At 38.3% G+C, this 27,817-nt stretch overlaps 2 protein-coding genes across 2 annotated transcripts in view; one reads left to right on the top strand and one right to left on the bottom strand.

The window, feature by feature from the left end:
* The first annotated feature begins 1,015 nt into the window (after nucleotides 1-1,015).
* Nucleotides 1,016-24,938, top strand: adad2 (adenosine deaminase domain containing 2). The gene is made up of 13 exons (XM_030154629.1): nucleotides 1,016-1,196; nucleotides 1,238-1,494; nucleotides 11,405-11,561; nucleotides 15,593-15,755; nucleotides 16,414-16,561; nucleotides 19,181-19,319; nucleotides 20,598-20,726; nucleotides 20,841-20,991; nucleotides 21,127-21,297; nucleotides 21,892-22,100; nucleotides 22,697-22,931; nucleotides 24,165-24,297; nucleotides 24,424-24,938. Exons 1-13 carry the CDS (start codon nucleotides 1,016-1,018, stop codon nucleotides 24,532-24,534), a joined length of 2,184 nt encoding a protein of 727 aa, XP_030010489.1. The 3' UTR covers nucleotides 24,535-24,938.
* The window catches only part of LOC115433301 (adhesion G-protein coupled receptor G4-like), a 27,880-nt gene continuing 24,974 nt past the window's right edge, over nucleotides 24,912-27,817 (bottom strand). Inside the window, exons 27-29 of the mRNA XM_030154628.1 lie at nucleotides 27,463-27,564; nucleotides 27,208-27,372; nucleotides 24,912-26,192 (exon numbers count right to left, since the gene is read on the bottom strand). Of these exons, the coding sequence (XP_030010488.1) occupies nucleotides 26,074-26,192; nucleotides 27,208-27,372; nucleotides 27,463-27,564 (386 nt within the window). The 3' untranslated portion in view covers nucleotides 24,912-26,073. The remainder of the gene's footprint in view (nucleotides 26,193-27,207; nucleotides 27,373-27,462; nucleotides 27,565-27,817) is intronic.

Below are 27,817 nucleotides of genomic sequence, written 5' to 3'. Positions count from 1 at the left end.
TCTACCCTTTTTCCCATCCTTCTAGAAGGTTCGGGCTGTTTTTCCACTGGCAGAAATTATCTTATGATTTCTATCCCCTTCCGAAGCTCTTGGTTTCTTATTCAAATTATCTTTGGTCAGGCACATCTGTGTTGTTTACCCTACTTGCTACATACACATACATAGATAATTTTCGGTCTTCTTATCACTTATTTTGTTTCTTCTCAATTAGGTAGTGCAGCTAACAGCGGACCAACGGCTAACAGCGGACCAACGGCTAACAGCGGACCAGCGGCTAACAGCGGACCAACGGCTAACAGCTGTGCGGACACCTGCCGGGCAGACTGACTGTGGCCTTGGGCACACTGCCAAAGGTTCCATAAGCTGGCACCTGCAGGGCCCACTCCATGAAGAAAACAAACAGAGGATCCTTCTACAAAACAGTGTAAAAATGACTGAATATGTAAATCCTTGTGGTGGTGCATCCATGAAATAAAGGTATCCCTCCGTTTTGCAAATGTTTCCCAGTTTAATAGAGTACTTTGGATTGAGCTAAAACTAGAGCTGCACAATTAATCAAACTTAAACTTACAAGAAATATTGCTTTGATATTTACCCTAAAAAGTATTGACAACTTGGCATTTATGTCAGTCACAATATGTCAAATAACATGAAATGTCAAGTTCTACAAGCTGTAGATGTGTCATGATATTGTTATGTCTATTTAAAAAAAAAAGGGAAAAAGATAGAAAAAAAATTATTTAATATAATTATAAATATAATATAATTATAAATATAATATAATTATAAATTTAATATAATTTATTTGGTTTAAACATACAAAAAAGGGGTGTGGGCCCTCCCCCTCCCATGCATTCATCCATTCACCCCTATTAAGGCGTCTGCACAACATAAAAAAAAGCATTCTCTCCCCCTATTAAAATATAGAATATTTAACATTCTATAGATGACGTAATTTTGACGTCAGCCAAGCCACACCCAAAAGGGCAGCACGCCAGCTCAGCGACCCTCACCCATGCTCACCCACCCTTACTCACACACCCTCCCTCCACACTCCCTACTGGAGTCGACACGCCTCCAGGGGCGGGTGAACCTTGTCGCCCTACCAACCAACCTCAACCCCACCCCCTTCGACGTGTGCCCCTGGCAACGCACTAGCACCGCATCCCACACACCGGCCACGCTACGCCAGCCAGGCATGCACAGCACTACACTAAGGATGATTACGTTCTTCCAGACGTGGACGTGGGCGGAACCTATCACCCTACCAGCCACCTTGATAGGCCCGTTGGCCCCACACCCTTCAGCTCGCACCCTGAGTACCATGCCGAGCAGGTGACGCAGCCCAGCTTTCCACCACTACAGTGCCAGTACGTTTGCCGTAGGGATACCCATATACACATCTCCTCGCCCTGGGCGCGAACCCACGACATCCGCTCTGTGAGACATGAGCTTAGACCACTTCACCGTGCTGCCCCACCTATTGGAAGCGCGGTACTGTATTTAACCCTTATAAAAATTACGTCATTACGCCAACTACATCAAATTACGTCCCCCACCCCTCCCACCCCCAAAGTTCCAACTGAACATTCTAAAAAAAAAAAAAAAAAAAAAAAAAGAAACCACTATTGACAGCCTGCCTTGGAAATGAGTAAACGCCCCAGATCAAGTCAAATAAAGATAATAAATAAAAATAAACAAAATACATAAAAATAAATAAAGTAGCCAATCGCGGAAGAGCCTTTCTAAACAATCAGAGGCAAGAAAGGCAGTACATGCAAATTCATGTCTTTGCAGAATGGGAGGAAATACCAGATTTAGACAAAAGAAACTTTCTCATTTTCATCAACACTTACTTTTATGTTGGTCCTTGGTATATAAGCAGAACTTTTCCCCTCACAAATGTTAGATATGGAATAACCGGAATATATGTTTCAAACGTAAGTCATTGTTTTTAAAGAACTGGGTTGATTACGGAACACTGCTTGTCTGTCAGTTGTTTAACAAGGAAGGTCAGTTATTTACTTATAGTCAGTTTTTGTTACAATATAAAATTCCGGTACTCCCTAGAGAATATGCAATTGTGTTTGATGCCATCTTCTACTATTAGTCCTCCAACAACCATTACCCCTCAAATTGCGCAATCAGAATTATACACAGGAAATTTACATCCATTCTCGAGTAAAAAAATAAATAAATGCATTAGAGAAGTGATTCAAAGGGATACAATTTCTAAGCCAGCTTCCATCTTTGTTTGGGGTAATTTATATTCTGATGTGGAATGGGAAAAGGTATGGTTATTACCAAGGAAGTTTTTTATTTCCAATAAAGTGAGAGAGGTATCTTTAAAACTGTTCCATAGGTGTTATCCAACTAATTCAGCTCTGATTAAGTAGAAGATCAGTGTCGACCATTTTTGCTCATTTTGTCATAATTCGGATGAAACATTAACTCATTTGTTTTGGGAATGTGCCTTTTGTCAAATTTTTTGGTGTGATATCAATCTCTTTTTTTTAAATAGAAAGCTGGATATTTCTTTTAACTTCAAAATTGAAGATATTTTATTTGGTTTCTTTATTACTGATTTGCCTGTTCGGAAATTGTTTATTCTTAATCTCATTTCCTTATTAGCTAAATTTCATATACATACAAGCAAATTTGCCATTCAGAAACCCAGCTTTGTGGTCTTTAAATCTTATTCGAAATCCTATCTAGACACATTTAACTTTTGCACTAACCCTAAAGCTGTGAAGACTAAAGCCTATTGAGAAGAATTTAAGTTGTAATTTATTTATTTATTTTCATTTTATTATTTTTTTTTTTCTCTTCTTGTTGATTCCTTTACTTTTATTTTATTTAATTTACTTACCTATTTATGTAATTGTATTTAATTTCTTCCTGCCTCACCTCGAGCATTGTTTTTTTTTTTCTCCATGCCATGTTCTGGTCTATGTATATACGGTATTTTGTAAGTAAAGTATGAAAAAAAGGAGAAAATTTTTTTGTAAAAATCATACAAAAGTGTCTTTCATTTTGAGGTCAACAATTAACTAATAACCCTACACTAAACCTAATGCCACTGGAATAAACCTACCTTTTACATGACTGTAACCGAATATTTCATATTAGTTTGGGCTTTGATCCAACTTCATGACCGGTGCGGTGCTTCTGTTTGGCTACAATAACGGTTTACGAGGACCTTAAGCTCTCCCTGCTGGTTCAAAGGGATTAACAACATCAACTCAACATTTTCAGTATAAAAAAAAAAATAACAATGGAAAAACAAATTTACAGCAGCCGTGAACTAAATAATTCAGGCTTTTATGTACATTACAATAAACAGCATTAGATTTAAGTCCAAATTAGAAATATTATTGCATCTTTTTTAAACAAAAACAAACATCTGATTGGGTTTGAATTCATGTTTTGACACTTAAATCTAATGGTATGATTGTTCACTTCCATATTTTGAAGTTTAACATGAGACTGAACTCCAACATAATAATTAGTTTACTATTTCAACAAAAACTTCCCAAGGCTTAAGGCAATAATTAAATCAGTGGTATCTGGTGGCAAATATTTGATTCACAAGCACCAGGCTCATTGATTCCAAAGTAATTAACTATACAATAAATATACAATAGATGTAAACAATGTGAAAAACCAAAAAAGTAGGACATACCTCTGCAGAAAGTCATTTAATTCAATCAAAATCTTGTAATGAGAAAAAAAAAAAATGTCGTATCCAATTTGTACATGTCTGCTCCATAAACTACTGGGTTCATCCATGGCCGACGCTCTACGCTTCATCCAGGTTTCATGAATATATGTGCAGTGGATATTCAGAGAAATAAATTAACAAGCAAATGGAGGAGAGAAAATAACCTCTTCAGAGGACTTAACAAAAATATGGCAGACAAAAACAGATTTAACATGAACAAAACATTATGATGGGCGACACGGTGGTGCAGTGGTTAGCACTGGTGCCTCACAGCAAGAAGGTCCTGGGTTCCATTCCAACATCGTCGATGGGGGGTGGGACCTTTCTGTGTGGAGTTTACCTGTTCTCCCCGTGTCTGCGTGGGTTCTCTCCAGGTACTCCGGCTTCCTCCCACCATCCAAAGACATGCACCGATAGGTTAATTGGTTCATCTAAATTGCCCATAGGTGTGAATGTGACAGTGACTGTTTGTCTCTATATGTTCAGCCCTGCGATGAACTGGAGACTGGTCCAGGGTGTACCCCACCTTCGCCCCTATGTAGCTGGGATAGGCTCCAGCGACCCTAGTGAGGATAAAGCAGGTTCAGAAAATGAATGAATGAAAACATTATGATGGGCAATGAAGGCCACAATTTCATCTCATCTATATCCAGGAATGAATATAAGCAAAATTTAGCAAAATTGTGTAAAAGTTATTCTTAAAGCAGCGAGCTAATAATTAAAAACCATTTCACGATACAGTCTGAAACCACAGACGTCAACAGGGTAACTGCTGATCCAACTAAATAATCTGCTACAGTGCTGTGTAAAAAGTTGGATATTAAATTGTATCACCAAAAGATATGACACAATTAAAGAAAAGCAGTTTCTGTGAATTACAGGCTTGTTATTTTGACCAGAATAAAAACCAGGGATTGTAGCTTTGTCCTCCGAGAAGCTGTGGCAGCAGTTCAGTCAATGTGAAACCGCAGAGAAGTTGTTCATCTGTTTGACTTTTCCTTCAGTTCATCAGCATGAGCTTCTCCTCGCAGACAGATGGGAAAGCACCACATTCTTCTTTATACACCTTCGAGGGACTTAAAAACTCACTTTTATAAACAAGCATTTCATTAAATCAGGACAGTGTAGTGTGTGTGTGCGTGTGCATATATTTGTGTATGGAGGTTTGTTTCCATCTATATTGTGTCTGTGTATTGGTGTATTCAGTGTCGGTTATGGGTCTGTCTTAGGGGTTGTTTGTGACATATGTGGCCATGGTGTTCGTTCAGTGTGTGTTGCTTGTGCCAGAAAGTTAGTATCTGCATGTTGAAACTGTTTTCTTATTCTTGTCTTTCCTATTTGTTCTTATCTATGACTCCTTTATGTGAAGCACTTTGTAGCATGTTGTTTTAAAAAGTGCTATATAAATAAAGCTTTACTTACTTACTTACTACAGTGTTGACCATTCAAAAAAAAAAACAGACACTATTGTGGTTGCATGTCATGTCAGTTTAGCCAGTCCAGATCATCGTCACTCAACAGAGGGGCAGGTGGAGAATACCTCTTCAAGCTTTGAACACAAACAAGAGAGAAAAAAGAAGTCAAATATGAGTGATGTATGAGGAAAGATCTGGTACAACGCTGTCTGACTGAACACATAAGAAAAAACTAGTGGGTAATTGATTTTCATTTTAAAATAGACAAATTAAAATTGAATTTCAAGGTGTTTTTCTTTTTCAGTGTCAAAACAGATAAACCAAATTTTAAAAAACATTGATTTTCATTTTTTTCTAGTAACAAAAAAAGTCCATAAGTGTCATACGATATTAATTTTCCTAATTTCATTGTACACACAATGACAACAAAGGCTATTCTATTCTATTCTGTTCTATTCTATTCTATTCTATTCATTCATCTGGCTGTTTCTAATCTGTCTGTACATTTCAAAACCAGCAAAACATCAGTTTCACATCAGTTGCTCTACTGTATTGTATCTTGGTTGCTTCCCAGACAAACTGGATTCAGACAATGTTTATCTCCTAAAGATTCTGTTGACATCAGCTGAAAGAGTCACAACAAAATGTTGGCTACAGAAAGAGCCACCCGCAACAGGCTTTTTTATTTCTATCGCAGAAAACATTTGACTGAACATTTGACCTGACTTTTACCCTGCAGCTCCAGGAGGAGCCCTGAAAAAGGCGCTGGAGAAAATGGACAGACTTTACAAACAGTGGCAGTACTAGTTAATAAAAGCATTTGATGTTGTATGCATGTTTGATGTTATAATCGCCATATCTAGACCTCAATTTCATGTTCTTGTTTTGTAAAACTAAAATGTTTACAAATAAAGTGTCAAAAAAAAAAACACCAAAAAAAACATTTTTGGGTTTGTGCTCACCGTTAACATAAAGCCTGGGTGGACCTTGGCAGCGGTCACTTGTTTCTGATGGTTCAGATACAGAAGTAGTTTGTACTGAAGAAAAGAAGAGATGCATTATTCATATAAATCAAAAGTTAATGTCAAACAAGTGACGGTGTAGCAAAGCTCCCACCTCACCTCTTTTGTTGTGTGGCTTCTCAGTCCGGCTGCTCCCAGCTTCCCTTGGTTCACATACTGTTGGTTAATGCTGCACCAGACACAACAATCTTTTAACTGGACTTCATTATGAGATGATTTGGTGGATTGTGACTTGATTGAAGTTAAAAAAAAGTGACATCAAAGCTCCTGACTGAAATGTAAAGTGGAGTACTCACTACCTGAAGGCTTGAACTTCTGTGGCAAACAATAGAGGGTCTGCGCGTGACGTCACTGCTACCGGAAGTCACCGCGGTTCCGCTCACTGAGTGGCAGAAAGAGGGAGATGAGTGACAGTGTTGGCTTCAATACTGTCTAAACTGAAGAACAATATTTAATAAAAAATGGGGAAAGAGCTGTTGTGAGATTGATTGTATGAACAGGTTTGAAAAGCAGTCGGAGCTATTGTTTTACAGACACCGAAAGACAAAGAAAAGAGAAGTAGATGGATCCACAAATCCAGGAAACCAAACCTAGATCTGTGGATCCTGTTTGGTGTCAGCTAACATTAATTTATGCTGGATTTTTGGGTAAAATTATACCTTAAATGACGTATTGTTTTGGCTAACGTTCCTTCTTAGTAATGCTCTTGGTTTCATGATCAGATCTTTCATGGTTTTTGTCTTCATTTTGTGACTCTGAACCTTGTGCTCCTACATGATTAGTAAACTAACTTAAACTGAGGCTAACCTAGTTTTTCAAATACGGGGGAACTGGAGAATAAAGCTATGATGGAGTATTAGGACCACATAAGAAAATAAAAACACTTGTGACTACGAGTGTAAAGTCATAAAACATCGATATAAAACCCGTAATTTTATGATAATAAAGTTGAATACAGAAAAAAATCACAATGTTATGAGAATAAAGTTGTAGTTACAAAAAGAACTCATAAAAATGTCATTCGTTTATGAGATTAAAGTCGTCATATTCCAACAATAAAACTATAATATTACAAGAATAATATCGCAATTTAAAAACAGGTGGTTTAAATCTGCTAATTTCCCAGAATCCAGTGGTGCCCTGCTGGTCCACAGCAGTATCTGTGTTGGATAAAGTACTTGATCTGAACTAGACTCAGTAAATCTCCTCAGTCCCAGTAGATCATGAATATATTCACTGGGGTCAGTCCACGGTCTACTGGAAATGCACTTTGGATCAGCTGGTTCAGGGCCCTAGTTTTGGAGCCTGGTTGTCAGTAATGATGAAACCATGTATATTTGCTTCATGTAAAAATAGCGCTGATCCCCTCCACCCTGGATGTCCGGATCCACCATTTGTGTCCACATGTCAGTGTTCATGGACCACTTGTTCTTTGGTCGCTCATACAGATCCATGTCCAGTCCAACTGTCCTTCATTTAATTTCAGATTTCACATTTTCCCTTTTCTCTGGCTGTGTTTACTGCTATACTCCGTCATGTTGAGCAGGTTGGTTTAAGGCACTCAGTCTGACTTAGAGGGGCGTGGCCCGGGGGAGAAGTGATGTATGTGCATCCCCTCTATACTGTAGGAGCTCCAGGTGGTGGCGCTGGTGTCGGTGCTACAAAGAACCATAATGCTGTTCATTTATTGTTACTTCTTTGATGTTCGTTTTCTCTTTCTAGTAACAAAAAAGAAAGTTATTACCTGACAAAAAATGGGAAAATGGACCAAAAATGCCTGTCTTTTTCATTTTCTGAGACCGGATGTTGTCATTTTCAAGGAAAGAGCGCTAATACCTAGGTCACAAAGATTCTTAAAAACGATGGGTTTGTACAAAATCTGGACATCGTAGACATGCCCCCTCCACGAATGTCTACAAACTCCAGATTTCATATGACCTGGAAAATTTGTACATTGTGTAGCTGTATTTACTCTCATTTTTGTACAGTGGAATGACTTTTGCTATTTTCATTTTATTTGGGAAATGGCCTGAATGGAATGATAAGTTACAGATATGGGTTAGAGGTTTGGCAAAGTTATTTATGACTCTTTTAACAATCATGTCAATATCATGACAGTCAGTGGATAGCTTACTTTTGCACTTTGGAACAATGTTTATCACCTCCTGCTCATTTGTTGCACACAGAAAAATTGACTAGAAGCACTCGGAGAGCGCAGACCTCCACCAAGGCTGATCAGTGCCCCCCCCCCCCCCCCCCCCATGGGCCCCCCCACCCCCGATCACCACCAAAATTTAATCATTTCTTCCTTGTCCCATTTCCAACAAACCCTGAAAATTTCATCAAAATCTGTCCATAACTTTTTGAGTTATGTTGCACACTAACGGACAGACAAACAAACAGACAGACAGACAGACAGACAGACAGACAAACAAACCCTGGCAAAAACATAACCTCCTTGGCGGAGGTAAATATGGATTCCTTTTAATGGTTTCATTACATTGGTCATCACCTTGGTTGGGAATATCTGCAGCCAACTCCAGGCACACATTTACAAAAAAAGTATTAAAACAGTTTACTATGTTATTCATGTTGTGATTTACACTATTTTTATCAATAAAGTAGTCAGAATATGTTGCTTTAGTAGGTCCTTGTTTAATTAAGTTGTTCAATATATCCCAAGTTCCTTTTATATTATTCTTACTTTCATATAATAATTTATTATAATATTGCTTTTTGGTAGTTCTGATTATGTTTGTTAATTTATTTCAGTAAGTCTTATATCTTTGTTCTGCTTCTTTAGTTTTTAACTTAATGAACGATTTATGGAGATTATTTTTCTTTTTACAAGCATTTATTATTTCTTTAATAAGCCATGAGTGTTTTTATTTTCTTTATGCAGAGTTCTTTGGCAGGGCAGTGTGTGTTATACAGAGAAATAAATACATTAAGAAATTACCATATGCACTCTCCACGTCTGATTCCCTGTAGACTGTACTCCAATCCTGTAGCATTAGACTGTTGTTAAAGGCATTGATCGTTTCTTCAGTTCTTATTGGTTTACAGATAATTTTCATGTCTTCTTTACTTTTGTTTATGTCACAGTCAAACAGAGTGATATTGAGAGTAGATATTGTCTAGAATTGTGGCACTGTGTGATGTTATTCTGTTTGGTTTAGTTATTGATGGATAAAGGGACATACTGTACATTATGTCCAAGAAGTCATCTATAGTTTTTAGTTTAGTTTCTTTTACAGGAGAAAATTGTTTCTCCATCCATTCACTGAAAAGTTCAATACTTGAACCAGGTGATCCATATACACAGCTTAGAATTCCATTTTTCTTCTTTTCATTGTGGATCTCTACAGTCACACATTCCATCGTTTCATCCATTTCTAATGTCATCTCTGTTAAGACCATACATTTTACTGATTTATGAATATATAGCGCGGCCCCACCCCCCATTTTCTTTTTTCTGTTCATATATCTTAATTCATAATCATCTAGACAAAAGTCAATACCTTTATCAATGTTAAACCAGGTTTCTGAAATGACAATGAAACTGAATGGATGAGTGTTGTTGTAAATATTCTTTGATGGAATTAAAATTTTTATACATACTTCTGCAGTTAAAATATATTACTGAATACTTATCTACTGATTTGATATCATTTTCATACTGCTCTTGGGTGAAATAATTGCAATCCGTTGCTATGGTAGAAAGAAAGTTATTATCAGGATCCATCTCTGAATGTGGATCCATTGTAATTTCAATGTACGCCGGTGTTTTTTTGGCTTTGGCATTAGTTCTCTTCTTTTTATCTCAACAGCATCTGTGTGGTCCTCGTTAATATAGATTTTCGTACCTCGGAGGCATTTGGCTCTCTGTAGTATCTCGGATTTATCCTTGAACTTCTGAAGTCAGACTACAATGGGCCTTGGTCTGTCTACTTTAGGTTTTCCAGCACGGTGAGCCCTCTCCATCTCAACATCCTTCTGGAACCGGAACTTCTCACTTCAAAGCTTTTTCACTTTTAGTTCTGTGTCCGTCCAGCTTTCTCCAGGTGACTCTGTAATGCCATCTATCAGGTTGTTTCTCCTGGACTGAGACTCCAGATACTCTATTTTATCAGACACGATCAGCATACTGTCACATACCTTGAACAAGTCTGTCTGGGTGGTGTTATTCTGTTGTTTTGGATTGCCCAACTGCGTCTTTGTATCATCCACATCCTTCTGTGTAAATTGCAGACCGATTCTTAGCTTACCGGCTGACAGGCCGTAAGCTATTGTCGTCATGGGGTGTCCGTCGTCGTCTGTCGTCAGTTACAAAAATTTCAATCATCTTCTTCTCCAAAACTACAATTCTGATTGACTTCAAACTTGATATACAACTTCTTTATGATGATGTCAACAAAAGTTAGTGAAATTTTTGGATCCGGATCTGATTCTGGATTTGGTGCAACTTTGAAAAATTTCCCCATTATAAGTGATAGGAAGTGGACCGATATAATAACTCAGTAAATATAAATGATATCCAGTGTAAATTTCTACAGTCCAGCCGTGATGGGGAGATGACCAAAACATAAGGGCCACATGCTGATCAGGATCTTCTTCTGGATCCGGGAACTTACGGAAAATTTAACATGGGCTCTTATGGGGAAAACATTTCAATCGTCTTTTTCTCCCAAACTCCAGTTCTGATTGACTTCAAACTTGGTATACAGCTTCTGTACGATGATGTCAGCACAAGGTATTGAAATTATTTCGATCCAGATCTGATTCTGGATTTGGTGCGACTTTGAAAAATGTTCCCATTATAACAGATAGGAAGTGGATTAATACAATAAATCTGTAAGTTTCAATGATATCAAATTGGAATTTGAATTTTTTACAGATCTGATTGGAATATGAGCAAAACATGGGCTATTTCTGTAATATAATAAATACACAGAACTGGGTGATAATAAATGGCATCTGGATACATTTCCCAAAGTTTTTAATTTGGCCGATAAGCTACAGGGCCATTGGTCCTACTTTTAGCTTTTGCACCTCCCTTGTAAGTTATCCGTTGTAGTGTTTGCTTTACCCATAACTGTATTGATAAATCCCTGAAAAATGTCTTTGTTTTGTGTTAGCAGTTGATCAAACATTTCCTTTAACTTTTGAAGCAGTCCACTTACCTGTGCAGTGACACAGACTCATCCTCAGGTGAGCTTCTGCTCTATTCTTCGGGGGTATTTTAGCTAACACTAGCTGTGGTTGTAGCCCGGCTGGCGGTGATGTTGTCCCGGCTAGCAATGGTTCAATCCCGGCTAACGGCGATGTATTCCCGGTTTGTGGTGTTTATAACCCGGCTGGCGGTGGTGTTATCCCGGTTAGCTGTGATTACCGCCCGGCTAGGTGCGGTGCTGTCCCGGCTAGCTGTGCTTGTAGCTTGGCTACCGGTGGTGCTATCCCAGCTGGCGGAGGGTGTAGTCCGGTGTGACATAATTTTTTTTTACCCTGCAAAAAATGTGCGCATACTCCCATCCGACTGCGGTCAAGCCAGCGGACGTTCGTTTTTCCGTGGTCAAAACAGCGGACACTAAAGTTAGCGCACCCGCGCATCCTAAGCATTCCAGGAAATGCATTCAAACGGTCCCGAACCGGCGAACAGGCAGTCGGACTTCCGGTTTTCAAAATAAGATGTTAGAAGCAGTAAATGAAGAATATGTGCTATCCAGTGGCAGCTGCTCGTCTGTCAGACAGGGGAAGCTCATTGTCGGCTTACATCAAAAAAAAAAAAAAGTCAAGTTATTTAAACATACATTCGTCCCTCCGTTCCTTTTTAAGAAAATGCTCAGTGACCTTATCGTACACAGTAGGCGTCTTTTCCAGGGACTGGACCAGTGTCCTCTCTGCTCAGATTGCTTTGGCCCAGTGTGTTGTGGGTGTCAGACTTCAGCCTTTTTAAACTACAGATGCTCCTTCCACTGCGACCTAGCCGACAGATTGATTGATTTAACTATCTACAAAACGATATTAAACTCGAACAAGAAATGATTAAATTATGTAACTGAAACAAGAAAACAGTGAAATTATGTTAAATTGAAACAAAAAAAGTACAATGAGTGCGTTTTATTTACAGCGCAAGAAATGAACAAGTAATTTCGTAGTGGTTTCTCTCTCTTTCACAGCAGAATGTGTGACGGTATTAAACTGAACTGTGTCAGTGAAGGAGCAGATCTGAAAACAGCTGTCAATCAAACGGGATTCAGCCTTTCGACTGATCCTCCAATCAGCACGTGGGATTCTGTCGTCCAGCCCGGCCGAGCTCCGCCCATAGCTCCATTCACCCCCAGAGACGGCCGGCGTCCGGGGGCGGGACAACATCGTGGCATTTATCCAATTACCGTCCAGTTTAGAGGCAATGAAAAAAACTGTTCCACTCAGTCCCATTGAAGCCCAGAGACGCCCGCAGTCTACGGACAAATGCACTGAGCAGAGATGGAGGAGAAAATACAGACACGGGAATGGAGGAGAAGTGAACAACATCGCGTCCGTTGATTTGTGATAAAGCTGATTTCAACAAACTCATCTTTAAGATGAACGTGTTCTAACACATTTGTAGTCAATAAAATGTCAACACAACAGTACATATTTAACCATTTAATTTTCGTAATTTTAGGGGAAGCCGGGCCTCCCTTGCAGTCTATGAGAAATCGCCACTCATCTACAGATATTTTTCTATATATACTTTTTTATTGTTATTGTTATTTCTGTGTAGATATAGTTTAGGTATCCTTTTACTTTTATACCTTTTGGGGTTGTTGCCACTGGTTCTGGATTAAAGGACATGTTTGTCATTGACAGACATGTCTTTTCACATTTTTAGTATTTCTTTCAGTTTCAAATAATTGTTTAATCGAACTGAATCGAAGAAAATAATCAATCATGAAAATAATTGATAGCGGCAGCTCTAGAATATACTATGTCTGTCACGTGAAGATTGGCAAGAAAAAAGCATAATATTCAAGTTTTCATTTCTAGTGCTCATTAACGTAAATTAGCGTCTATTATCACACAGTGTCATTCCTGACTGTCGAGCATCAGTGACGATTCTCATCAACTGCTCATCATAGGGGTGTTTTTCACACACATGCAAACCCATGCCTCCAATCACACTCTCACACACATGCAAAGTATAGCATATGCTAGTAAGAATTTTCATCAGGCTCCATATTTCACACTTTCCTTTGTCCATATTCCAACATAAAAGCTGTGACAACGTGTTTGGGAAATAGAGTCCCTGAAGAGCAGAAAAATAAATAAACAAACAAGTAAATAAATAAATAAATAATGGACACAAGGCCTAAATAAGCAAGGAAATCATTTGGTCTATGTGTATATGTGGGTGTGAATGAGAAAAAAAAGAGGAAAGAGAAGAAGCCATTGAGTGGGAATTAAGAGAAACTAATAGAGGAGACACCGAGAGGGAATAGGTGGTATTTAAAATGAAGATGACACTTGGGATAGTTTCCATTGCGCCTCAGCAGGCTCTCAAGAGATGCGACTGACTTCACATTTCACAGTCTCATGTGAAACAAAGACACACTGTACGCACACGTACTGTACCTACACACTCATGAGAAAGTCTCATTTGGCTCTGGAAAGACAGATATGATGGCATTCTCTTGAGGTGAAGGAAAGAGAAATAGAGTTCACAACGATCAGGGGAACATTTCCTTTCTGCAAATAACCCCATCCACTAAAGCAGCTTAGAGATGTGTCTGTGTCTGTGTGTGCAAGTTTAATTTAAACAACTGCATATTTATTTCATTTGTGGGAGCTTCCACTGTGAGCGTCTGGTGTTTATACTGTGTGTCTGGTATGTGTGTGCAGAGCTACACATTTAAAATTCATAGAAATCACCAGACCCTTTGGTATCTATTTGTTTATTTACTGCATCTATACATAAAACATGACAGATCGCACTCTTTCATTTCTCTGTTTTCCAAATTCAATCTAAATTCCTAAAAACTTGTGATTGCAAGGATATTACAATATGAATAGTGCATTTTAAAAAATCCCACCTTTGTTGCATCCAACTATGCCTATTCATGCCCATTGAATAAACACGGTGCTTCATTAAAATGTTGTTTCCATAAACACTGTGCATCAATATGAGTTTAACACAGCGTTGTGCAATTTTAGTCTGAGGCAGGTTTATGGAATGGACTTGGCCTTTAGATTCCAATTTGATTAAAAAAAAAAAAGAAAGAAAGAAAGAAACTATAAAAAGATAAAGAACTATATTGTTTTTCTGACAAATTATACCTCCAGATTTGTGGCAAGAGAATTTGGACTATTTTTTCCTGCACTGAAATGACAAAATAACATGACTGACCTTAAACTCAACTCAAAACTAGTAAAAACTGGTCAGATTTAAAGTCAGGGACATTTATTCAGGTAAGATATGTACTTACAATGCAAATTCAGAATAATAAATAAATAAATAAATAAATAAATAACTCACGTTTCCCCATAAATAAATAAATAAATAAATAAATAAATAACGTTTCCCTCGTGACTTAATTCCGTTGCACCTGTTTCATGAAGCTGCTGTTGACACAATCATCCTCCCATTAGCTAGCGACTCACCTCAAGTTTAAAGACGGAAGAAAAGAGCACAGGTAAGTGTTTTCGCACATTTGACCGGCCAGTTTTACTAGCAATGTCATGATAACAATTCCTGAAATGGTAAAATGTTCGCTTTTTTTTAGTACAAAGTGACAAATTGGACGCTCCGACGGGATTTGTTCGCGTTAGCTAGCTAAAACGAAGTTAACGTTAAACGAGTCATATTAGCATGTAGCTAACTATTGATACGAGGACCCTTACATAATGTGGGGTAACGGTGGTGGTAAATTGTATTTTACAGGTTATATATGGTGTTCTATTAAGTTTAAGGTTGTCCGAAGATTAAGATTAGAAACATGTTAATGATAGTTAACGTCGACTACCTAAATAATTTCAGTAACTTTAAGTGACACTTTAGAAGGATGTTTGTGACAATATGTGCTTGTCTGGTGTGTCATGTACAAGAGGTTGGTATTAATGTTGAAAAAGCAAATTGGTTGTATCAGGTCAGATAGGTGTGTATAAATAAATAAATAAATATGTGTGTGTGTATGTATATTGCACATACAGCTAGCATGTTGGTGTAACTTCCATGTATAATCTTACCATTCTTGTGTGCCATTATAATAGAACTTGTATTTACCTTCACCAAAAACAGTATTGTTTCTGCATTTCCCTCTTCATAATTAAAAAAACAAACTGTGACCTGATGGAAGGTTGAGCCCATGTCAAGGATGAACAGACTGAAATGTTCTTGCTTGTATTATGTCTGATTTGTGTAGAACCTTTAACACTGCCTTACATTGTTTTAGGCCACAGAATGGTTGATAAAGAATCATTCAAGTCCAGTCCAAGAAGAGGTGCTCCCAGCTTCTATAATCGATCTGAGTATGAGGGAAAGAAGCATCTCTCTGGTCCTCAGATCCACCTGGTAGATGATGATGGTGTAGATCCTGCTGGTCCAACTGGTGCAATGTAAGGAAAACATTAAACTTGCAAAGGGTATGGACGTGGGGAATTTATGGTCACTGCATGGATAAGAGTTAAATCCAAAATTTTTTTGACATTTGAGTATGTTTCGATGTAGTTTTATTAATACCTTTATCTTGCACACATGTGAGACAGTGAGATCAGATCTTCGTTTACCACACAAACCTATCACCTGTTATTTTATGTCTCTTGTAAAACTGGAACATACTTAAGTGAATTGAGACCCATTTTAAGTGTCACTGCCAACAACCAGCAACAATAATAGAGCTAGTCACTCATTATTGTGACATGTATACTCTGTCTTTATGCATAAGAGCGGCTCCATGTCACCAGACGTTAAAACTACTTAAAAAATCATCTTGAGCCTTTTTTTTCCTTCTTTTACCAGGAGGAAAGTGCACTAGCTATTGTGCCAAAGGTCAGATCAGAGATTGTTGACTCATCCACTTGGTTTGACTGCTCTGAGACCTTTGCCCTCTTATAGTGTTCATCATAATGTGTTCTTTGCTCTATGTAATGTAAAAAAAACAAACAAAACAAAACACTTGAATTGGAAAATAAAAAAGATAAATTAAGTCTAGACCATATTTTCTGTATCGTCAGTGGTCAGAGCTGATATTGTCTTTTTTTTTTTTTTTTTAAGGACACATTCATTTGCTACTGAAGGCCATAGGATGAGAGAAGGTTTACTCCCTCAAGAATATGACAAACTCAGAGGTGGCAGGGCTTCATTCCTCAAACTGAAAGAAAGCTTGGAACTTGATTCTGGGAACATCCTTGTGGAAGATGAGGTAAATAACTTTCCTACCAAACTATACTTGAGCATACTGTGCTGAAGTGGAACCTTTCATGTCTGTATGAACCAAATCTCACAGCAATAGGACACAAAATATGCTATTTATTTATAGGGATGCACTGATACTAAGACCAGTATCGGGCATCAGGTCTGATACTCGGTGTGCGTACTTGCACTCGTAAAAGTACTTCGATACAACTGCACCGATACCACTTATGGCAGCGTGCAGTTAAGTGCCACAGGTATGTTGCAGAGGAGTAGTGTGTGGATAGTGTGAAGTGTGTGGAGGTTTTTCAAAATAAATGATTGTGACAAAAGTAACACTGACTGCAAGTAATGTTAAAGACACAGACGGATATGGTTGGAGCGTTCTGTCTGTCCTCTGCGTACATTCCATCCGTTTTCCAGGTGCTTGCGGATGCATACCCAGATGGAGAATATCACTGGGAACCGTACCGGATCTTTTCAAAGAGCGACTGTGTGAGTTAGTGAAAAACTGCTGACATATTTATGACAACTACCCTCATCAATATCAACATTAGTATCCACATTAGTGTTACTTCTGTCGTCTCCATGTTTATTATTACTGACTTTCTTCTTCTCAAAAAACTTTACTCTTTGTGGTATTTAGCCAGTGTGGTTAATTAAGAGCGGCACCCCGACAACAACATTAAAGCACATTTGCAAAAGTAACTAAGAACTGTAATGGTATTATTAAGTACTCATATTGGTACTCCGTATCGGCAAGTACTCAAATGTAAGTACTTGTACTTGGTCTGGAAAAAAGTGGTATCGCTGCATCCCTATTTATTTATATCTTGGAGATTGTTAAAAGTTAAATATTTACAGATGGCAACCAACTGAATATACCCATTACCCCTCCTTACTCCAGAAAAAAAGAATTGTCTTTGTTCTGGATTTTATTTTGTTAAGTTGGTATTGATTTTGGTCCACACATAAATGTAGTAGGTGATGGTAATGGACCTAAATGTAGTGCATCATCCACTATAAAACTGAAAAGGAAGTTTGTTCTGAGCTACTGTAGAAACAGTAACCCACTCAGTCTGTCCATATTTGACCTAGAGAATAGTTGTGGAAACGTCCCAAAATGGGTTATTCTTATCTCAACAGAGCGTAGAAACATGGTGGGCTCTGAGGACGAGACCTGCTCCATTGGTGAATATAAATGGCTCATTCTGAGATAACAAAAGCAAAACAGTTCCTATTTATGCATTGTTATACACTAACGAAAACATACTTGTGAATTTTACATGGTATGTCTTCCATTAGGTCCTCATAAACCTCCTTGTATGTCTTCCATACTGGATATTGGAATACCAAAATGATAAAAGTGAATTTGGGTAACACCTGTTCACTCTGTTATGTTGTTGTCACCATGTTCACACAGGATTAGTTTTACCTGTGGACATCTGGTCATTTTTAACAATTGTGGAGGTTGTCTGTGATCTTTATCATGTGTGAATCTGACATGTCCAAATTTGTCAAGTGAAAATCCCACTGCACATTTCCTTGCCAATTTCAGCAAACATAAAAGTCCTGTGATAATATTAGCCCCATGTGAATCCATATCTTTGTGATCTGTTTTTTGTTTCCTCCATGCATCCGTTCAACCTGTTTATTGGTTAACGCTTTGGAAGCTGTGGTAGGAATTATGACTGAACATTTTTAAAGCTTTTTGGATGCATGGCAGATACACTAAGGAGCATTTTCTATCTTTAAACAATTATATCTGAGTGGAAGCCTAATAATAATAAGCCACAACATCAGATCAGGGAATAATATCAGAAAATTCCTGTTTAAAAAAAAAAAAAAAAAGACTAATTTGTGCGAATTTGCTGCATGAAATACAGACATGGGGAGTTAATTTCTAAATCACCGGAGGTCCCTGGTTTATACTACTCCAGTGAGAATAGGGCTTCAAACTGTAGATTAGTATGTTAGCAATGATCTTCTTTAATGTCAAAGGTGCCATACACAGACAATTTTAAATGATGTGAGAATAAATGATGGATATTAGGCTAAATGTGAAGATGTAGCATCAAACTAGAATCCCAGCGTATATGACAATTAACGGCAGATCAGCTGATTGGCTACACTGCAGCGCTCGATACCATTATCCAGATAACTGAAGGGGCTCAAAGCCATCTGCAACCACTGTGTCACTTCATTGTCACTTCAGCTGTTAATGACAAAAATAGCTTTCCAATGTTAATCTGACACATTACATGGTCATTCTTGTCTCATTAATTTCCCATTAGCACGTTCAGCTGTACCTCGCAAATTTTAATCACCTTATGCATTGAAATTAAAGCCTCAGGAGGGGAAGATCAGAGAAAATGTGAAAATAAACACATTTTTCCTGCAGTTTTCTCCTCTCAGTCTAATTCATATGATTAAATATAAACATAAATGACATGGCACTTTGAAAAATGCTTTTCCATCTACACTGAAAATCTACTCAAGATCTTGTAGTCTGTAAATGGAGTCAAGATGAGGTGCAGGAATTTTGAATTACAACAAGCTGAAAGGTAACAAAGGAATGATCCCTGATTTAATCCTTCTGGTCTTAACTCGTATGATGATCTGTTCTCAGGATGAAGGCTCAGATGGTGACCCTGATGTCCTCTCTCTTCCTGGCATGTCACCTACTGATAGTGTTCTCTCAGTTGAAGAGATCCCTGTGGACGAGAGCACAAACTTCAAGACTTCAAACACAAGGGCAAAGATAGAAGGTGCAGTGGTTCTAACAGTATCTAGTTCCATTAATAATATACTACACTACTACACTATTCTAGCACCTAAAAGCATCATATCCATTATGAGCTATCATCAGATAGATAGATAGAGAGTCTAGCAGTTTCATATTTTGTCTTGAATAGAACACATGGTGAAATGGGTAACGAGGCCAATGGGAGAAGTTGTTTACCTCAATTATAATAAAATTCAGTGTATAACACACCTTTATGGGAAAGATCCATTATCTAAATGATTTTCCAAGATCAACATTGGAGATAGACAATTAAAAGTCCTGGAAAATAAGTGCACACTTGTGTGAGGCTCTTCAAGGTAGTTCAAGTAAACAAGGTGTGGCTCACAAGAGGCATACCCGAATGTTAGCCCAAGCTGAAATGGTAAATTTAGAAGGCACCTCCATCATAACTCTTCCTGCCTTTGCGCCGACAGCAGTCATGGCTGATGGTGTTTTCAGGTTGTCGGTCCATCTGTTCTGTTCTTGTGAATGCGACATCTCAGGAGTAACTTGTGGGAATATCTTCGAAGCTGGTTCACTTGGGCCAGATGAGATTTGGATGGTCAAAGGTCATCACAAAACACATTTTTGACAAGAACTCAAAAAATATACATCTGAAGTATGACAAAATGTCTCACAAATATGTAGTAATAATAATGTAATAATTTGTAATAAATATATAAGGAAGACGATGCGATCATGTCTTATATTCTAAAGGTCAACTTCACTGTGATATCAAAATATTATGGAAAAGCAGTTTTCACATTATGTAACACAATACTCCTCAGAAAAAATAGTCTTTGGGGAAATTTTGGCTAAAAAAAAACATGTAATACTTGTTCAGTAAATTCAATTCCTTTCATCATGGATGTAAACTGCAATTGTAGTGATACAACTTCTACTCTGAGTGACATATGACAGCAGATTTGTGGTCTTTGAGTGTTTGATGTCATGAGTATCTCACCCATGTAGATGATTTTTACTCCTGTCACTGAAATGATGTAGAGCATAAACTGCACTCCTATATATCACCTTATAAAACAAATTTCTTCAACTGAAACATGTCATTTTCTGCACCTCACAGTCTGGTGATGCCCTAATACTGTATATGAAAGGTCTCTTTGTGTGAAAATGTAGCACTAACTCTGTGACTGAACAGCTGCGACAACGTGACGACTGTGATTATCAAATAATATTCTGTCCTTGACTTCATATAACTATGCTTGGACCTCCTGTCTTTATTTCTGTTTTATCAAAACAGTTTGGCAAAGTGACTGGCACAAGAATCATATGGCAGCAATAAGCAGTGAGAAGTTTGACAACCTCCTGAAGATGTGTCGTGATTTCCAGGGTTGTAAGACCAACATGGCAGCATTTGTCTTGATAAGAGGCAAGAGCCCCCCCTTCTTTTTCTTTGTTCTCTCTTTTCTTTTTGCTACAAAGTACACACAGCACCAATAGTCATGAATGTTGTAAAGAGCAAAATCTGTCTGTTTTTCTCTAGAAGTTTTGGATACAGCAGGTAACCCATGTGAGCATTACCAGGTGGTGGCAGTGGGAGCCGGGAATTCCAGCTGCCACACATGGCTGCGCTACAACGGTACAATGGTCCATGACTGCCATTCGATTGTTATCGCCAGACGAGCTCTCCTTAGGTACACACTGCTTATATGACTTCTTTCTTTGGACTTCATAAATAAATTCATGTTTTCATGACATTCATTTTCATTTTGGAAACATCTGATAAAAGTCCAGTTCTCTGAAAGTAGAATGGGATATTGTGGCTTCAGGTTTCTGTACAAACAGCTTCTGCTGTTCTTCGATCCTGATGCAAAGGCCAAGGAGAAGTGCATTTTCCAGAACAACGCAGAAAGCCACCTGCTTGAACTCAAACCCCAGATCAGCCTCCATCTCTACACCAATGAGCCTCCTGAAGGAGCAGCTAAAAACTTCTACTTTAAGTATATTGTTCTGCTTTTTTTCTTCCTTTTGAAAGTGCAACTGCATATTTTATGTGTACATTGTTTGAACCAGTATTCCAAAGGTTTGTGTGAAATGCACTCAAAATACAATCACGGAGGTCCTGGGTTAGATTCCAACACTGTCAGCCCTGTGATGAACTGGTGACACATGCAGAGTGTACCCCGCCTTTGCCTGATGGTAGAAGGGACAGGCTCCAGCAGCCCCCTGAAACGCTCCTGAGGATTAAGCGGTTCAGAAAATGAATGAATAAGATAATGAATTCCATCTTCTGTGTAATATTAATAATCAAGCAATATTTTTAGTATTAATTTGTAAATTAGCTTCTCTCCAAACATTTGCATAAAAAGACCAGATATAAATTCTGCATCACCTGTTTCTTGGAGACTAAATGTTTCTGGTTATAGCTTAAATTGGTCCAAATTACTGATTATTAGTATTATTAAACCACTGCTGCAGTACAGCAATAAACAGGAGGTTTATTTGTCTAAATTTTGACTAAACTCATACTTACGAAATTTTGTGTTAAATTACAAGAGCTAAATTAATAACATTCAGTGTGATTTCCTGTTTAGAGAAAGTAACACCTGGACCTCCATAAAGCTGCAGTGTCATGCTAAAGGCCTGCTCATCCCGGTGGCCTACCTGGACCCGAGTCTGTGGGCTGCCAGAGTCTGCTGTATGTCTGCCAGTGACAAACTGTGTCGCTGGACCGTCACTGGGGTCCAGGGAGCTTTACTGAGCCACTTCATTCAGCCACTCTACATCACCAGCATGGCACTCGGTAAGGAGATGAACATCCAGATAGAAATCACAGTAACAGATGGAGGTGGCAAAATGGTCATGACTGTGAGCAAACACAGGACAGAGAGAGATTAAGTTTATTGAAACCTGCACAAGAAGTAAAAGTAACGGAATACACTCTCAGACAGAGCTGCCTCTTTGCCTGTAGTTAACGTACCTGGTGACAATCTTCTAGGCAAAATAATAAATGTAATAATATAAAATGTATAATATAAATGTAATAATAATGTGTGTGTGTGTGTGGGGGGGGGGGGGTTGAACTCATATTCATTTTTCATGATGTCACAGCAATGCATATTACTCAAAGGCTTCTGGGTTAAAACTGACTGAATCCGCTTAGTGCTGAAGAGTAAACTCACTAGCCAAGTAACATTAAAGCTACAAACCCATTATGCAATGCTCTCTCTAACGTACACTGTTATTTGGCCAATTTTAAAGACAGAAAAGACAGAGTTGAACACCAGTGACCTAAACATCCTGTGCAGAATAAACTGATGCATCAGAGTATAGTGGATGCATTGTGTTATTCTAACTTGTCAAATGTTAATGATAATCCTGAGGGTGTGTTTGTTTTAGGTGGCCTGAAGCTTCCAAATGAAGATGTGTCTAATATCATTAACAAGCGATTGGACGATGGATGGGAGGAGCTACTGCCTCTATACTACAAGAAACACAATATCGTCTTACTCTGTGGAGATCACCTGGGACCTGTTGAAGCCACATCCCAGAACAATGAGCTCAGCATTAACTGGAGTCTCGGAGACCAGGACATTGAAGTTCTGGACAGTGGCAAAGGCGTTGTCGTTGAGGGGTAGGATTGTACACAGCCTCCCTGCTAACTCCACAAACCAGTGCCTATTGTAATAATGTCCAGCACTCCTACGATCTCATTTACACTAGTGCAGCCAGTTCCTGGGATAGTGAGAGTGCTGGCAGAGTCTGATGCAGTGTGCTTGTTTGACAGTCTCTGCAAGGCCTGGGGCTCCTGCCATCTCTTAGCTTTGGAGCCACAGACGACTGCTGATGTCCAGTAGCTCGAGTGCGACACAGATGCTGCTCTCACTGGAGGCTGTCTTGTCCTTGAGCAGAGATTACAGCCAAAAATAGACCTGCGATCCTGTTTGGCTCTGTGTTGCTGTATATTTCACCTCCTGTCCTGCAGTCTGAACTCATAGCTTTAAGTGATAACACAATGTACAGTGTCAGGAATTCTGTAAACAATCACCTATAAATAGACAAAGATAAATCTGCAAAGGAAGAAGAAGGGAATGCATTTAAAGGATAGAATAAAAGACAAAGCTGCAAGAGGGAGGTGAAGGGGAATAGAATGGTGTGTACAAACACCTCATTTACATAGTATTGAAGTGGAATGAGAGGCAGATAATCTGGTGATATGGAAGTAACATAGCACTTACTCATTTTGTTCTAGAGGAAGTTGTTCTCCTACAACCGTAGTTCACACCCGGATTTCTTCAGTTGACAGGGTGAAATATTTTGAAATTGAACAAAAGTGAAAAACCAAATGGATTTATCTAGGAAGGTGATTATAGATAACACAGATGTTGGACAGAGCTTATAAAGAGTCGGCATTGGTGTCCCTGCAAATCTGAATGTTTCCATCAATCTATGCATTTTCAGGACTTCGACCAGATTCAGTGGTTTTAGAAAAGGCTTCATTTTAACTTATTAAAAACCTGTGAGGACAGGACACCGACAGTTAAATACACCCATGAAGAAAATGACATCATTGAATGCATTGCTGGAAAGGCATTTGTCACTGAAGTTCTTCAGTGCTACCACTGATTGAAGGGCTTCATTTTACACTCTAAAACTTGAAGCAGTCCACCTCTTTACAACAGAAATGTAATTTTATAGTTGGACACTGCCATAACGGTTAAGAATGACTGTTAGATCTGTATTGGTTCCTCTCAAATCGTTCTAAGCTGACAAATCAGAGATCAACACACATATTGAGGCCAATGTAAGGTTTCTTATGCATATCTAAGAATATGTCTGATATTTGATGGCCTTTCTTGTTCTCCAGCTCCCCATATGTGAGTGGACCAGGATTCTCCAGCAGACTTTGTAAGAGAGCCCTCTACAGTTATTTCTGCAAAGTTGCGCAGTTGGGTGGCCACAGCTATCTGCTGGATCTTTCCACTTACCACAGTGTCAAGGTGTGTTTCAGCTGTAAAGGATTACATGAAGGGAACAGTGGTTCTGCTTAAGTATGTAGTGTTGAAGTGAAGTGTTTTCATAAGGGGAGAAAAGGCTCGTTGTAAAGGGTTTGTTGTGTTTTTCAGGTGGAAGCGTGTGTGTATCAGACAGTCAAAGATCTGGTCAACAAAGAGTTTCTGAGCAATGACGCAGGAGCCTGGAAATCCAAAAAGCTGGTGGACAGCTTCAGTGCCTGAACAACCTCAGGAGCAGGCTATATAAAGCTTGATTCAAGTTCTTTAAGAGTTTATTTACTGTTACTTTCGCACTTCACTAATTACCCCAGACAGTAATTTTTATTTGGTTTTATGTAAAATATTGGTGTTCTCAGTTTGTGTAGGTGTTAGAGAAAAATAAATGTGACCCTACTGCTTTGCACTGCAGTGAAATAGTCATCCTGAATGAGTGGTGGGTGGAAACACATTGCTTAGGGAACATCTGCACTGTCAAGTAGAAGTGAACAACATTATCACCTAATCTGCAGCCAAAAGCTCATGTTGATTACAGAGCACAGTGTTGACTTAATGTGCTGGTATGAAGAGGGCAGAAATAAAACGTGGTGGCATCAGGTAGGTTTTTTTTTTTTTTTTTTTTTTTTTTTTAATTGAGTGAGATCAGGGTTAGTGTCAGTCATTCTCAGACTTCTGTTATGTTAGTTTTTTATTACCTACCCACAGAAAGTGAGGATATATCAGGATCTGTTAAAGTTTTATGTTGTCATGTTAATCCTCTGAAAAGTTCCACTGGGTTCTGTCGCCCCCTTGTGACTGTCAAAATAAATATGTTTAATGATATTTCAGTATCACTTATTCTGATTAAACAGCATTTGGGACCCAGGTCCTTTCTCATTTTGAAAAGCACAGTTGTAAATTTGTAATCTTAACCTCTTAATGTTATTATTATGGGGTATTTGATTGGTGTTATTAACAAAAAACTTCTGCAATACACAAATTGTAATGTTTGGATTTACATTTTATGGGTAATTCAATAGTTCTGCTACAGTACAGACAAAAAGTAGCTGCTTTTTAAAACTAGCAGATCAACTGTCCAGTCTTTTATAATGGTTTTACAAATGGTGAATGGGTGACTCTGTCCACCCACTTTTATATTAATGAGAAAGACAAGTTGGAGAAAAACAATAAATGATCCATATGTATCCTGTGGAAAAGGCTGTGAAACACCCTGGATCCTTATATTTATTAAAGACAAGCTCCAAAATACCTGATAAATCTGTGTTCAAAATGACCGGTTGTAAATTAACTAAGTAATTAAGGAACAACGTGAAATATTTAGTGGTTTAACCTGAAGTACCTCTTTCCTGGCAGAAATAATGGGGGAAGGATCACAAAGAAGGTTGCATCATCTTAATTCCCAAAATGTATTTTCTTTTTTTTCCTTTTTTTTTTTTTTTAACAAACTGTGTGGTACCATGGTTCATTGTCACCATGGCTCCACTCACCAGTTGCTTGGCAACCAACTCCTCCTTGGAACTGATGCAACTACTCATGTCTTCATAATTACAGGCTCTTTTACAACATTAAGCAAAAAAGAACAAATAAAATCACATGATAAAATTATCACGTGAAGTTAGAACACAGCGATTTGGCTAATTATGAAGAGATGGTTTTATCTGCATTGTATTAGGTTTTTATTTACTATGATGCATGTAACAATACATTTTTAATTACTTTATACTCAATTTTTTTGTGTGTCTGCATTGTTTAGTCCTGTATGTTTTAAGTGGTTTCATGTTGGCCAAGCAGGTGATTTCTCCATCCAGGTGTTGAGTTCAGAGCTCCGGGAGCAGAGGGCCCGGTCTGTGCTCGAGGTAAAACCAAACCATTCACAAAAAGACCTGAAAGGTGATAAAATGTATGATTATTAAGAGAATATGCAGAAAACTAGACATTTGTTCATACGTTGGTTGGAGATGTTAACCCTGGAAGTTGAGATGGAAATAAGGGAAGTTGTCAGATGGTGATGGAAACTTAAAAAAATCAGGTTGTTTTTGCTGTGAAATAATGAAATAGGCTTTGTGTAATCATTTAATGTCAGCGTTGTCTCATTAATGTATGCAGTGACCTTCACTGTGACTCTGGCAGCTGAGCAACTGTGATGTCTGACTAAACCTGTGATCAACATTTGGTATCAAGACTGGGGAGAGGAATTTCAACTTTTAATTACAATCTTTACAGTTAGAATGGGTTTTTTTGAACAGCCTTATGCTGATAGGGAGCTAAATGATAGACTATTGTGTGGAGAAGGGGTGGGATTAAAAAAGTGACACTTTCCCCCACTCCTTTTTGAATATGCACTATATTGAAGTCACTATATTGTTTTCATGTCCTCCTGAGACCCAGCAATGCATTTTTGTCCTCTGTAGGGGACAACAGTATCACAGGTTTACTGAAAAAAAAAGACATTCTATGAAAGCATCGAAAATCTATGAAAAAACTGTTCCATCATGCCGTTTCCAATGAATGCACTTATTTAATATTAAAAAAAAAAAAAAGCCAGAACTTTTACTTTCATGGGTCTCAGGAGGATATACATTTTCATGTTTCCTTAAATTCTGTTTAATTTATGGGCACTAAGGTAGGATTTTGTTTGTTTTGTTGCAAAGTTAAAATAAATAAAATGAACTCAACTGAAGTTTTAACCAGATGAGGACTAAGACTTGACTTGAGTGATGGTTTTGGAGGAAAAAAAACAAATCAATGTTTTTGCAAATGGGCTGTGCTTCCCTGTTGTTGCTCTCATGGCTTATAATTGGAATTTTCTCAGATATATATAAACTTTATCCAGAAATGTTTTGCTCATCTTTATGAATTTAGGTGTACAGTGAGATGTAATGAGTTGTTTTTTCGTACCCAGACCTGGTCTTTTGCAGGACGAGTCTCTCTGGCTGGAGTCGGAGGAAGCAGATGTGCTCTCTGTGGAACTGGACTTGACTGAGCGGACCGACGGTACCGATGCTCTTGGAGGATTTGATTTGGGTTTGGCCACAACTCCGACTGATGCCGAGTTGCTTGCCTCTGGATGAAATAAGATAGGTAATGTTAAAGTCAATGCACATTAAAAGCTTCTAGTGTCTGTTTCTGAGACCCCACATGTAACTCTCTTACCAGAATACTCCTCGAGTCGAAAACGTCCAAAGCAGAAGTGAATCCTCCACTGTTTTCTAACATTCTCCTTCATCAGACAGTGGAAGAGGAAGATGAAAAGTCCTGAAATATTAAATAAAAGTGATGGATTGTGCAAGACAAACGCGAGTCTAAAACAGAACAAGATGAAGTATTCTTGTCAGTTTGCACTTGAGCAAGGCATCACACTTTTATTGCATTAAAAAAAAAAAAAGTGGGAGACTGGTTGCATCATTCCCAGATAAAAAAAAAAAAAAAAGTGCACAACAAAGGGCAGCTAAGAAAAAGGCAGTTGTGAAATAGTTGCGTCAGGCACCTCTGTTTGATTTCTTCCTTT

This window comes from Sphaeramia orbicularis, chromosome 14 (genome assembly GCF_902148855.1).
Source record: "Sphaeramia orbicularis chromosome 14, fSphaOr1.1, whole genome shotgun sequence".
NCBI classification, from domain to species: domain Eukaryota; kingdom Metazoa; phylum Chordata; class Actinopteri; order Kurtiformes; family Apogonidae; genus Sphaeramia; species Sphaeramia orbicularis.
Note: the sequence above shows the minus strand (reverse complement) of the source record. Positions and strands in the feature narration are given on the sequence as shown.